The 15,066-nt window shown below is 37.7% G+C and overlaps 1 protein-coding gene across 1 annotated transcript in view; it reads right to left on the reverse strand.

The window, feature by feature from the left end:
• Positions 1 to 8,726: 8,726 nt before the first annotated feature.
• The window catches only part of LOC148073464 (alanine and arginine rich domain containing protein), a 31,543-nt gene continuing 25,203 nt past the window's right edge, over positions 8,727 to 15,066 (reverse strand). The window contains exons 38-45 of the mRNA XM_087797724.1: positions 13,827 to 13,961; positions 13,578 to 13,690; positions 12,834 to 12,951; positions 12,460 to 12,750; positions 11,426 to 11,661; positions 10,320 to 10,539; positions 10,216 to 10,261; positions 8,727 to 10,148 (exon numbers count right to left, since the gene is read on the reverse strand). Coding sequence (XP_087653850.1) covers positions 10,042 to 10,148; positions 10,216 to 10,261; positions 10,320 to 10,539; positions 11,426 to 11,661; positions 12,460 to 12,750; positions 12,834 to 12,951; positions 13,578 to 13,690; positions 13,827 to 13,961 — 1,266 coding nt within the window. The 3' untranslated portion in view covers positions 8,727 to 10,041. The remainder of the gene's footprint in view (positions 10,149 to 10,215; positions 10,262 to 10,319; positions 10,540 to 11,425; positions 11,662 to 12,459; positions 12,751 to 12,833; positions 12,952 to 13,577; positions 13,691 to 13,826; positions 13,962 to 15,066) is intronic.

The following is a 15,066-nucleotide window of genomic DNA, read 5'->3' on the forward strand; positions in this document are numbered from 1 at the left end:
ATCGATTATTTAATTAATTAATTTTGGGAGGATTTCAAATATTTTTTACCAAAGCTCTTTTATGGTTAATAGTTCAATAGAATTTGTGTAAAATAAAATATTTGTTTGTTTTTTAATACATGTAGCTAAATGAAGAATTAAATCCTGTGAGATCCGACCAGCTACTGAGGACGAGAGGATACAGTGACTCCAGCAGCTTTTAAAGCTGATGTTTGGACATATTTTGGTTTGAAAACAAATGAAATCAGTTACAACTTTGTCAAGAGTCATATGGTCTGTAAATTCTGCAACACCAGAGTCAAGTACTCAACAATACTACATGTATATACTTGTTACTACAGTATCACTGTACATCGTATCGTTGACACTGTATCGTGATACGTATTGTAGCGACTGATAAGATGCAGGGGACACCATGGACAAGTTTCTGGACCATCACACGACACCTATAAACTACACACAGAAACACTTGGCCTCTATTAATTGGAATGAGGGAGGAAACCAGAGTTCCTGGAGGAGACCCACACAATGGAAAGCAGAAATGTGGAAAAAGGATTTTGGGATCTGACGCTGGACTCTGACACACTCGTGGGGTATGTGGCTTCATTGTGTTACATACAAAAGCAGGACACACACGGACACACACCTCCACAACAATAGCTTCACTGCCGGGTCTGGACTCTCTGAACAGAGAAGAAACAAAAGTTTCTGATTCATCATGACATCCTGACATGTTGACTCCAGAGGGACCAGCGGGAGTCCAACCGAAAACCTCTTCTCAAGGCAAGTCAGCTTCAACCAATCAGAACCTTGATTTAAGTTGGAAGACGTTTTGTCATCAGATGTTTTCAACAATTAGTTCCTCTGTTGAAAATATATATTTGTTAAAAACATTTTTTAACATTTTTTATATATATATATATATGAATCCATATTTACAAAGTAAACCTTTCCTTTCATCTTTTTATTCATATTAAAATATTTAGGAAAAAAATGACTTCCTTAATCATGATTGATATTTTTCTCTCTCTTTTATTTTGTTGTATAATTATAATAATATTTAGATGAATATAAGTTCATGGAATTTGACTTTTTTGTTGCATTACTTGAGCTTTACATTTTTTTTTTTCAAAGACTTGGTAAAATTGTAATTAATACATTTTATATTAAAAAATATATTATATTATATCAATTTCCTTCATTTTATTACATGTCCACCTTATTCTTTAATAGATTTTAACTTTTCAATTGGTGTTTAAACATCAGATGTTTTCCATTTGAGGGTGAAAAACAAAACCAGGACTGTTTTTTTTTTAAGCTTTTGACGACGATCACGACCTTTGACTTTCCATCTAAACATCTACAGCTTCATCCATCACGTGTTTCTCTGCTAATGTTTTTCAAGGTAGGATGTGTTCAGGAAGTTTCTGCGGCGCTCGGAGGAAAACCCGGCCCGGATGACCTCGTCAGGAGTGAGTGTGAAAAGTGTGACTCACTTCTTCCATGAATACGTGACTTTAGAGTTGTTTCAGAAGATTCTTTAATTCTGTTTCCCCTAAATCTATAATAACTATTTTATTATTTTTTAATTATATTCCTCGATTCTACACTTTTATTTTCTAGTTACCAGCATCATTATTTTTAATAAATGTTGGTGGAAAAAGTTAAATAAAGAGTTACCTAAAGTAAAAAATGTTTTTGTCGTTCCAGGTCAGCCTCGTTCGTCTGTCCACGTCTCCTCGACCCGGTCAAACGTGGATCAGAGGAAGTCCACCTGCCCGAGATGTGACCTCAAAGTTCCAGAAACTGATCGCACGACTCGTGGATCCACTTCGTCCGTGAAGAGAAGCAGCGCGGTCGACTCACGGCAGCTCACTGGCGCCCCTAGCGGTAAGTAGAGTCCATTGTTTATGAACGAGAACTTGATTTACTCTACATTTTTAGAGGAAATAAAAACACACAAGAGTACAAACGTCTGCCAAACTACTCATTTCCACTTGTATCGTATCCATTGAACAATTTTCTACAAAATGAGTTTCAACTCAAATGGTAATGAGCTCACCTGGACAGCAGGTGGCAGTAGAGTTGTAAATCTTGCTCAAAAACACATGCTGTGTCTCAAATCGCATACTAGCGTACTAAAAGTTAGTATTTTTAGTGCGTTAGTGCGTCTCAATTCTTAGTATGCGAAATTTAAATAATGAAAGGTTTAATTTGTTTATTTATAAAAATGCATTTTTGACACCGTTATACCAACATTGACATTGAATTATAAAGGCAATGAATTGAAAAATATTGAATTTAGAAAATGTCTTTTTGAATTATTGGAATAAGAATATCAAACTCTATATGTAAAAATGACATTTAGAATATATTCTTATATTTAAATTCAATTATTAAAAACAAAATCAACCTTTTGATGATTTTGAAATATTTTTGAATTAAATTACTCTTAAACAACTCCACAACATATTTTGTATTCAACTATTAAATAAAAATTAAATCAACCTTTTGATAAAGAAATGATTGAATTCAATTAAAGAAATAATTTTATGCTTAAAAAGATTTCAATTAAAAATGCAACATTTAAAGTTGAATATTTCGATGACACTGATGTACTTCGCATAAATACTAATGTTTTAACAACTCCTTGGTGGAGGTATTACCGGCTTTTGCAGGAACCAGACCCACAAACCTGTGGTTTACTGGCCGATTAAGGCCAAGACAATTAGTCCGCCATCATTGTTTCACGCTTCTCAAGGTTATGACCAGCGAGTGAATCTGAGACGAAGAATCGAGTCAAAAGCAGATTTACTGATAGCTAAAGTTACAACGAAATCCCTTTGATGACTGAGGATGAGAGGATACAGATAAAATGTTCAGCTTTCAAGAAGAGGGAATCAAATAAATGGGGTGAGTTTAGCAGAAAAGTAAAATGTTTCTTTAAAGATAACATTTGGGTTTGAAAAGAAACATCTTTAATGTCCGGACATGTTTACATGCTACGAGCGACGTTTGTTTTGTTCGAGACTAAAGTGATCCTGAACCAACAAACGAAGATTTTCCGTGTCGCTACAAAAGTTTACGGCGCTGCACTTTCCTTCAGTTTCATCAAAGCGTGCGGCATCTTTGTTTATCCGTGTTGTATCTCGTGTGAAGTTTCTGCGGCGATAAAGCAGGTTTTTCATCTAGCGCGCGTGCATTAGCATAACGTAGCATCCGAGCGTGTGTTGTTTTTTTTTGGCGGCTAAAGCATGGCCGACGCTCACCTCGCTCCCCGGGGAATTCCTGCGCCTCCTCCTCGTTTGCCGCGGCGAGTAAACAGGATAAAACGAGAGGATTTGCATGAGCGGCTCGGGCGGCGGGAAACGCACCTGTAAGGTTAATGTATGCAATGTCGCGCATCGCTAATTTGGGCGTCGAGCAATTACGCGGTGACAGCTAGCTCCTTGTTGTTGCTCATCTCCGCGGATCCTCCCGAGGGAAGGGACGTGATTAACGGGATCTTGATCAGGAGTCGATTCTCTTTGGTGTCGTGAGAAGAAACACGTGGAGGTTAATTATCCGGTGTTTGATTACGACCTTCTGATCAGACTGCTGTGCTCACCTGCTGCTGCTGATCCTGGGCCTGCTGGAGGCCGGCGCCACCTGCTGCTGCTGCTGCTGCTCTCTCCAGGAGGGGGCGCCGATGGAGGAGCTGACCTGCGACGCCCACTGCCACTCGGCACTGGTCCGGTCCTGCTGCGAGCCCGACGAGTGTCTGGAGTTCTGTCTGGAGCTCTGCCAGATTTGCCATCATGGTTAAGGACATGAAGTTTAAAAAATATATAATCATTTTATTACAAGTTCAACTCAACATATCACTGCTTAAGGATCTTTTTTTCTTTCCTTCCCTTAGTTTGTCATTTGTAAAAATATTTCTAGTACTTTTACAGCACTTTTTTAATTAAATATATATATAAAATAAAATGTTACACAATTTATTTTAAGTCATAATCTTTTCTTTTTTTTGCATTTGAATTGGTTTAAAATCCAAAATGAGATTTTTTCTTAACAATCTTAAAATTAAATTAATTTAAAACATAAGATTTTATATAATGTCATTAAGATTTCAGAATCAGAATCAGAATCCTTTATTTGTCCCGCGAGGGGAAATTCGGTTTAAACAGCAGAGCAATATACAAACAGATAAAAACACCCAGAAATAAAATAATAAAATGAAAAAAATCTAAATAGAATAAAATAGAAATCTGCACCATATTATATATACAACATATTTACAAAAATAACAAGAAGAGGTGCTGTTAAATATTTATCTTGCTGTGTTCTTGTTGTGGAGTCTGATGGCAGCAGGGAGGAAGGACCTGCGGTACCTCTCCCAAGATTGAAGCTTATTTTAGGATCATTTATGGTGTAAGATTGTAAGAATAAAAAAAAATCATTAAGAAAAAAATACAGTATTTTGTTTAGTAATTCCTGTAAAATGTATATTATAACCAATTCAAGAAATGAATGTAAAAAACAAAAATGTTCTGGGGTATCACTTTGTAAACTCTCCCAGTGAGTTTCAAGTTTCCAAAGCAATCATTGAAGGTGTATAGTTAATACTCAATTATAGTCAGTATAGACAATTTCAGTTGTGATTGGTTGGCTGGGCGGCAAAGCATCATGGGACACGTGCAGGTTGATTTTTTTAGTCACTGTTACTGAGAATGTAGTTGCGAGGTACAGCACCTCACAAGAAGGCAGTGAAAACATGATAATCCTGTATTAACATCATTAGCATGTTCAGTTCACATCGAGGTCAGAGGTCAACAACACGTATCACGTAAAGAGCCATTAAATAAGATTCATCCCCATTAAAACCCACTCGTCTGTCTGCTAAACTTATATTTCATGCAACAAATTAGATTAAAGTTATATATTTATTTTGGAAAAAAGTACAAAATTCACATCAGCTTAATGTATTAGTTCGTTTGTGTTTTTCAATACATTTAAATACAATTGTCAAACTTTACTGTGGCATCATAAACATTTTACTGGCACTGGGTTAACATGCTGTTGTTGTAAATGAGGTTCAAAAGACTATGGAAGTAAATCATCAGAATATTGATATAATATGTTTTTTCATTTAAAGTAATCCTTTTTTGGAATAAACTAATGTAATGCTTTCTTTACTAAAATGTTGATTTAAAATAAAAATAATAAAATAAAAAAAACAATACAAACAATAAAAAAATGTAAAATAAATTAAATTAATTTAAAATAAAAAGTGAAAAAAATATTGACATTCTTAAGAGCTTGATATTCTTATTCAAATAATTTAATACATTTTTTTTCCCCCAGTAGCGTGTAAAATGCAACATAAAAACGTTGGTGTCCAACTTTCAGCCAATCATGCGACGAGGGGACAATCACGTGACAAAATACTCTTTTGTATTGAATTTAAAAACGGTACACATAAAAAATTCTTGAATATAGAAAAGTATTCTTTTAATTTTTTAAGTTTCAGACTATGCAGAAAAATATGCATTCATTAAAAACTTTTTTTTTTCAATTTAATTATCAAATATATATATATATATATATATATATATATATATAATATCATGATGACTCTTCCTTAAAGGTACATATGTGGCTCTCACGCTGTAGCTAAACATCCAGTAACCACAACAACGTCACACTTCAAAAAAACTTCAATGTTTCCTCTTCACAGCCAAACACGTATTTGGCAACAAGGCGTTACATGAAGTGAGTTTGTTGGAACAAAAGCTCTCGACTGCGAGGGGCCGTGCTCTCGGCTCGGGCCCCTGCGACTCCTCATGTTACGAGATTGCTGGTTTGACTCCTTCTCTCAGCGGCTGCTCAAGAGACTCAACGAGCCGTCGTCGCTCTTGTCACGTCGGAGCACTTAGAACATGAAAGGATCCTCCTTCCATCCAGATCCAGGAGATCCAAGCCGGCGTCTTTCTAGTCGTCGCGACGCGTGACAGTCGAGAGTAAACAGCCAAAAATAAAACGCCGGAGACGAGACTGACAGAGCCGCGAGACTCGTTTAAATCACGCCGCGGCCGCTAAATCGAATTGAAGCGCTCGCCATTCCGCCGCTGACGAGATGCGGGAGTGATGTCTCGTTTAGAGCGCGGCCGGAAAACACTAACACGTAAACAAGCAGGTTTGTTCCACTTGTCCCCTTCGATTTGTTCAACCTCTTCATCCACTCAAGTGGAGCCAACGATGCACATGCTAGCGCCGCGGCGGGAAAAACGAGCCTGAAAAAACAATGGTGGCGCAGTGGTTAAAAAGGTTGCCGGTTCGCTTTCCAGGTATGGAGGGAGTTGACTTGTGACCTTTCTGATCGGTATGTTCTCGTCGTGTTGCGTTGGTTTACTCCGGGCACTCCGGTTTCCTCCCACAGTCCAAAAACATACAGAGGTCGATTAAGAACTTGGAGAAATTGTCTGTAGTTACGAGAGTGTGTGTCAATTGTTGTGTGTCTTTGTGAGCCCTGTAACAAAATGGCGTCCTGTCCAGGGTGTCCCCAGCCTCTCGCCCGTACAATCTGGGATAGACTCCAGCCCCCCCCGTGACCCTCGTAAGGGATTCACAGTAGCGGGAAAGAAAATGAATGAATAAGAGATTTAATTCAGAAATGTTTTTCAAATAAAATCAGTCACTCGCGAAAAAACTTGTCCAAATGCAACACTAACAGACTCAGGGACTCATCCATTCCTCGTGTTATTAGAGTGTATTATTTTGAGTTTGGGGGCAGGAGTGAAGTGAGGGAATGATTCTATTCTATGTTAATCTTTGTAACCTTTTTCCTTTATTTTATTTCCTTTGATCCATGTTCCTCATATTTGCGCTTTGTTACCTCTTGCACTTTGTTCTTATGAAACTATCGTCTGCTGTCTAACTATCCATCCATCCATCCATCCATCCATCCATCCATCCATCAACGGCTTCCATTAATATGGCGGGACGTTTGGAACCTTCAGCATCCCTGACATGTTTTAACACCTGGGTGTCAATCTTCCCAGTTACCACGGATAAATATGACAAACGCACAAATGTCCTGTTGGACCGTCAGAGGCTCGAGGGTAAAACCATGAACATTGTTTTCTGGCAACTCTAAGATAACAAGTCCGGGCGTCGTCGACGGTGGGCGACCCGGCGACAAGCCGTTTGTTTTAAACCTGCTTTTCAACTAAATAATAAAAAAAATAAATAAAAAAAACCCTTTCAAGAATCCTTCTCGTGTTCCTGCCTCCCTGCGACGCGGCCTGACAACAGTTGTAACCTCCTCAATCAAAACAAAGCGTGTAGCGTAAGCAGCCGCGTGTGTCGGCAGAAGAAGGGAAATAATAACAGCTAATAGCGCGTCTGTCAGATGTGCCCGTCCGCTGTAAAGGAAACAAAAATAAATGTAACCAGATTTGAATACGAGAGATTGGAGGCTGACGGATCAAAGCGGAGAGAGACGCAGCAGAGGGGGGCAATCGTCTCATTTTAATAAGTGCTTTCTAAAGAATACAATCTCCAGCGCGTGTGTTTTGGCAGACAGGGGGTAAAGTGAAGTACATCAAAACACAGCTAATGAGAGGCGGGTGGCGAAGGAACGCGGCTTAAATATACATTTGTTTCCGGGCTGATGGGGGCTGGGAGTCTAATTGAGAGTAACAAACAGCATCAGGAGTCACGGAGAGCAGCGACGGTCAGATGTTCACTTCCTCTTGTAGTTCAGGAAGTTTTTGCATTAGACTTGTTTCGTAATCCAAAAGTAAATTACGTCAAGTGGCTCATTGCAAACATATGAATTTGATTCTCTTAAGTTCTAATACATAATACATGCATGATGATGCATCAAGGCGTAAGAAAATATCGATACGCTTAAATATTACAATTTACATGCTAATATGTTTGTTCATTTTTGTGTTGCAATTAAAGGGCCGGCCTCTAGATGGCAGCAGTCATTAAGTCATGTGCAGATCAAGGGACAGTGAAATCACACGAGATCCTGGCAACGACTGAGAACGAGAGGATACAGTGACATATTTTGGTTTGAAAACAAATAAAAGCAGTTACGACTTCGTCAAGAGTCATGTGGTCTGTAAATTCTGCAACACCAGAGTCAAGTACTCGACAATACTACAAATATATCCTTGTTACTTCAGTATCACGATATGTCCTATAGTTGTTCCCGTTTCTTGATATGTATCGTATAAACAGATTATTTATAATACACAAGTATATAGATATATAATACTATGAGCTGGAGAGATAACAGAAAAAAATAAAATGTCATGACCAGCAAGAATCAAGTCTATAAAATCTCACAGTAACACTGACTCATCTAGTTTCATTCACTATGTCTAGATTGACACTTTATACTCAGCATCATTGAAAAAGGTCAAAATGGTTTAAAGATTCATGTAAGATGCACAAGAAGATGGTTCTGTATGTGTTAACTTGCCTTCAGAATCTTCTTTTCCTTCTGATCATCAACTTCTGTCTTCTACCTTTTTATCTTCTTTTCCTCCACATAAACATGAGAATCCACTCTTCTAGTGCAAGCAAAACTTCCTTCACCACCTGCTACATACAAATACTTCATCTAAGTTGTTCGTTTGTACCACAGAAATATTACAATGACTTACCCAGAGCTGTCGTGGACCTGTTTAGAGCTGAGCTAGAAGATAAAAACATCAAACCAGACGATACAATTTCATTCTGACAAGTTTTTATACACGTTTATTCTCGCTGGTCTGATACAGGCATCAGTCGTTCATTACACTTTTCATTCATGTGGGAGAAAAAAAAACTCTCTCCAGCGCTTTTAGTTCAAGTATCTTCGTCAAAAATAGAAGTCGTCAGCACCGTCTGATGACACGTGTCGAGCTTGGACCTGAAGCCATTGGCCCGTAACGCCATAGAAAACTACAAGAAATATTATTTATCAGTTACATTTTGAGCCAAAGCGAATAAGCAGAACATCGTCTCAAATGCCCTTTTTAACCTGAGACCACAAGTGCAATGTGCAATTTATTAAGGTGGTACTTCCCGTGTGGAGGAAATAGTCAGTACATGTATATTTCGGAAGCAAGACGAGTGGTATTCGGCAAAAGTTAAAACCGTTGTGGTGAAGAAAAAAAAATGGCTGCATGTTAAAGCACCAGAACTAAACACAAGAGTCGACTTAAAATTACAGTAACCGTTTCCATTTGTCGCAACTATTTATGCTCTACTTTAATTTTTTCTTCTGAGGGAAACTTCTCTAGTTTCTGCCATCAATCGACCGTTTATCTGCCGAGCTAAAACTTCACTTATTCAAATGTTGTAAATTGTGTTGAGAATGAAACTACCATTTCTTTAAAATTGTACTGAAAAACATATTTAAACAACAACTATATTCCACCACATTTATCAAGACAGTGAAGCCACTTCCCTATGGAAACAACCTCCTTTTCAATCTGTAAAAACACATCTTAAGAATCTTCTTGACCTCAACAAGGCTCTTATAACTGTCTCCACGGTGACAGGAAGTCGTACTGCGAACGAACATTTTTACATCACCTTGAACAGCAGCAGCAATAATTTGAACCGTTTCGGACCCTCGTGAATTATTATCAAGTCTCTTTAAAAACATAAGGTTCAAGGTGGTATTATTGTATTCCTGCGTCGGAAAATGTCGACAAAATACCAGACAAAAACGAACGTGGACGAACATCGGAGAAAGAAGTTACCAAATGCTCGGATAAAACTGACAAAAATCAATTAAAAAAAGTTGTGTTACTGTTTGTGCACATGGTAACATGGAATCAAAGGAGTTAACTTAGCATTAACGTGTGACAAAACCGTTCCTGCCAATGGTGAGCAGGCGGGTCAAGACTCCTCCTAAAACGAGCAGCTCGTTCCCTCCGTCGTCGCCTGAAACCTCGTTCCAGGCCAAATGTAGTGAAACAGACGTAGTGACATCACAAGAAAAAAAACATTAATTCAGCAGAGGGTTTGAACTTGGCACCGTCAGTCAGAGCCACGTCAGATCATATAGTTCTTCTTCATGACCTCCAGGTACTCCTGGTTGGCCCGGCTGACGGGGTCCAGCTCCGTCCTGCGCGCCGACGCCGAGTCCAGCTCTGCTCTGGCTGAGGAGAAGAAGAACGTTAAATCTTCAGCCGTTGGTTTAAGATGGAGATGGTTCGAGCTGCTCACCGTCACTCAACTCTCTGGTCATGCTTTTGTCCAACTCGCTCTGCATCTGGAGAGAAACCAAACGTCATGATCCGACTCTTCAACCGAGCATCAGGTGGACCGACCTTGGCCAGGTAGTAGTCGACCGTGTTCTTCTGGCCGTCGGTCGTCGGCGTCAGGTGCGTGAGTCCAAGTCCGAGGCTTCTGTGGAGGTGCCCGAGGGACATCCCATAATTTCCCACCGTACCCACGGAGCCCACGTCCAGCGACGCTCCCCCGAGTCGAAGAGACCTGCTCCGCTCGTGGAGTAACTTGGAATTGGCTTTATCCAGACGTGCGTTGGCCCTGAAGACGAAACCGACACCAGACGAGCGTTTCAATCAGGGGTCGAGGTCGAAACAGAACATTCAACATTGAATCCACTGCCTTTAAATTAAGTGAACTTTTAAAATGAATTGAAGTCAAAATCAGTTCCTCCATTCTTGGAATCAGAGTCATCAAAGATTGAACGACTTCATTTAACATTTCATAGAAAGGCTGGCGTTTTTTTTTAAGAATAAATATTTGAATATTGAATTCAATAGTTTCTATTTTCTATTTTTTTTTTTTTTAATAATAGATTTACAACAACATGTAAATAATTAAAATTACAGTTTGATATTTATAATACCTATTATCACATTTATTTTTTAAATATATTTTTTAAAATTCATAGTCGTTTAAATTCAATATAAAAATGGTGGTTTAACACTTTCAGCCAATCATATCCCTGATCTTCTGCACGTCACATGATCAGCCAATCATGCCACAAATAAAAATATTGAATTTAGATTCAAATTAGAATATCAAGTTATATAAAAAAAATATATATTTAAAAAATAAAATCAACCATTAAATATACAAGTTATTGAATTCAATTCAAAATAAATAATTTAAATAAAAAAAATTGCCCCAAAAAACCCAACAACCATCCAATAAAGAAATCACAGTTTCAACATTTTAAATGTTAAATTCAACCATTAAACATTCTGTCGTCAATTATCTACTTCCATAGCTACTGTATAATTTTTGACATGATAACCCATGTTTCTTATTTTAAACACAGACGTTTTGTAGGTCTTTGTATCAACAGGAACATTAATCTACTTCATCTACACAAAAAACAACAACATCTTGATCTCCTTGAGTCGTGCAACAGTTGCTATAGCAACTCCACACCCTCTCGGGTCACCTTTCTAGTTTGGCGTCCAGAGACTTGCGCAGCCGCTGCTCCTCCCTGTACAGCTGCTGGAATCTCTCCAGCTCCGTGCGCGTGAAATCTCTCTGGCTCAGACTGTCGTGCTGGTTCGTCCGGGCCCGGCCCAGCTCGCCCTCCATCTCCAGGATCCTCTGCTCGTACTTGGAGCGCAGGTTGGCCTCGTTGGTGGACCTCATCTGATCCAGCGCTTCCTGAGACTCCGCCTGGGACTGAGAGACACGAGGACGTGAGTAGAATCAAGATCCCAAGTCAAAACTAAAAAAGAAAAATAACACTCATGTCTGGAAGATATTTTTGTCTCCTCAAATTCAGATTCTTGTTTTCACTAGAATTTAGTTTCATTCACAGGCACTTTCACCTATGAAGTTGGAAAATAGAAACTTTGTCTTTTTGTTCTTTTTATTGCACTTTGTTCTTTTGTTTTTATGAATCTATTGTCGGAGTTGCTGTGAGCTGGAAAAACAATTTCACGAAGGAGACCTCCAGAGGGATCAATAAAGTTCATTTACCCATCCATACACATGGAAGGATTTCTTCGTGACTTTATTATTTATTTATAAAACATTTTAATCAAAGAAAAAAAAAGCGTTAACATGCAAAAATTATAGTTAAGACAAAAATGCATTTGAAAACTTTTTTACCTTAAACAGTTTAAGTTAACAGTTGAAGTGATCCTTTTAGGTGTGTGTGTCACATTATGGGTCTTTTATTTTTATTGGATCAACTTTTTTGGGATGTAATAATTAAGAAAATGTAATCAATTAAATCAGAGAAATAATAAACGTAACCCCCTCATAAAAAAGGCATTTAAAAATTGATGAAAAACGTTTTTGATTTTTTATGGAAGTTAAACCAATTTAGAAGTGTTTTTTTTTAATGAAGTAAAAAAGATTTTGACAAAACAGTGAAAAAGCCCTAGTAGATGAGTTGGTCGAACACACCACTCTTAGTATCGAGGACAGGAGTTTGAAACAAACAATAGACTTGGACTTGGACACAATCTTCACCTGGAGGAAGCGGTTGACCTGATCGATCTTCTGCTGTAGCTCGTGTCGAGCCTTCTCCTCGATCTCCCGTCTGTACTGATCCATCTGGTTCTGCTCCGTTTTGCCGAGGTCCAGTCGGCGCCGCAGCTCCAGAACCTCGTCCTCCAGCTTCCGCTTGCTCCTCTCCAGCTGCTCGCCGCTCGCTCCCGACATCCTCCCGGACGCCAGCTGGTCCTTGAGCTCCCGGGTCTCTCGCTCCAGCTCCCGGCGCTGAGACGTTTCCCGGTCCAGCTGCACCTGGAGTTCGTCCACCTGGTGGGAGAAGTCACGGAGGACGAAGAGACCAGAGTCATGGTTTCTCTCAACAACCTTAGACACGAGCCTTCATCACAGACCTTCATTCTTCCCATAGAAACGTCTGCTTGACTGAAGCGGTCCGTCCCGAACGTGCTCATCGGGGAAACTTCCTGATCCCTCAGTTTCCTCTTCGCAGTTTTCAACAGCGTCTTCATCCTGCAGGTTCAACCAGACAGTTGAAGGAAGACGAGAAAAAGTACAGAAAGTATATCAACGTCGTCACAATAATGAACATTTAAATGTTAAAACTTTATTAAAATGCTTAGTTTTTTTTATTATTATCGAAGTCGAATTCAATAATTTCTAATTGTTTTTATTGAATAATTGAAATCAAAAAAATTAGAATATTTTCAAAATAAATGCATTTTAATTCTAATAACTATTATTTTTTAAGTCGTAGCAATTCAAAATTCAATATAAAATGTAATATGATTGGCTGAAATTTCGATCAAGCAGCTCAGTACACTTTTGGTTTTATCTGGTTAAACCTTTATACCACCCTTTTTAAATGAATTTAAAAGACTGCAAATGAAAGAATATTGAATTAATATTGTTTGAATTATTGGAATGATCTTTATCAAATTATGTGTGAAAAAAATAAAATAAAATTGAAAATAAAATAATATATATATATAAACCTGTTTATTACATATTAACCTATCATTTAAAATGTTAAATTTAACATTCAATATTCTAGTGTCACTGATTTGCTTCCATCAATCAATAACTAAGCAGCAGCTGAAAAACTAAATCCAAAGAAGGAAAACAAACGTTTGCATCACCTGAAAATTTCTTTCTGAAGGTCAGTGTTTCTCTGCAGCTCTTGATCCAGACGAACTTCAGACATTTTCTTTTGCTCTGAAAGTTTCTTTACCTTTTTCTTTTCAATGTCCACCTGTGAGAAAAAAAACAACTGATTTTAATACAGTATAAAAGTTTGGTTCATCTTCTGTGGAAACATCTTTGACGACAGATAAATGCAGCAGGAGGTAAAATAAAGAAACATATCTGTCCAGGTGCACGATCCTCACCTGTGAGCCCAGGTCTCCTTTGTCCTTCTCCAGCTCGGCCAATCGCAGACCTAGTTTTGAAGAGCTCTTCATCTCTTCCTCCCACATGGCCTGAGAGTCCTGAGCCGTGTGAGACAGCGTGCCCTGCCTCTGGACCTGGACGACCACAAGAATGATTCATTATATCGGTATTTATTTTTCTAAGTTTAGGATTTTGTTGGATTGTTTATTTTGCAATCATGAAACAACATTCAAGAACAAAGTCAATTGACTCTTTATTGAGTGACAGAGAGGGTTGTTGGGCTATTGTTTAAAAAAATATTTGATACCGGTACTGATACTTTTTTTTAGACCAATTTCACGAGACAAAAGGAAAATAACATTACATTCAGTACAAATCTTGAGTACATTTTTTTTGCGGCCTTTGTAAAATTTCAGAGCCATTTTCTTCCAGAAAAAATAAATAACAAACATTTCCATCCATTCAAAAAAATGGACAAATTAATCTGAAGTTTACTGCATCATTCTCTTATTTCTCACCTCTTTTTTTAAAAAAAATAAAAAAATAAAATCGAACCATTATGCAGTTTGAACAAAAAAAAAGATGCGTTTCAAGAAAGTGTTTGATTAGGAAGGACAAAGAAATCATTGAGATTGATTAACTTATTCTTCCTGTTATAGTTTGTCACAAAGATTTTGGCCCATTGAGTGATTGAGTTTGACATGATGGACAGCAACAATACACTGACACACTCAGCTGAGGTGATGAGTTCACTGAGAGGGGGTGAAGACGAAGAGTTTGCCGAGATGGAAATGGATTTTGCGTCACTCAGTCCAGGAGGTTTATTGTTATTATTAAATACAAATGTTTTTCTTGTCTTTAGAAACATATTTAAAGACCATTTTCAGACAGACAGCAACGTGTAAATTTTTTTATCATTGAATAATTGAATTAAAGAAAAATTGAATATTAAAAAACAAATGCATTTAAAAAAAAAAAAATAGAGCTTAACCTTTTCAATTCACTATAAAAATATTGGTTTAATAGTTCGACCACCAATGGCTGGAAGCATTATAAACTAGTTTGGTACTGTTAAACAAATATATACATCATTTTGAAAATATTTTTTAATTATACCAACAATGGTTGAATTTAAATTTCTATGAAGTAAAACAATATTATAATTTATAGAAATATAGAAAACATACTTTTTGTAGTATTGGAATTATTATATCAAACGATATGTAAATAAATATTAAA

This window comes from Callionymus lyra, chromosome 8, assembly GCF_982586985.1.
Source record: "Callionymus lyra chromosome 8, fCalLyr1.hap1.1, whole genome shotgun sequence".
NCBI lineage: Eukaryota > Metazoa > Chordata > Actinopteri > Syngnathiformes > Callionymidae > Callionymus > Callionymus lyra.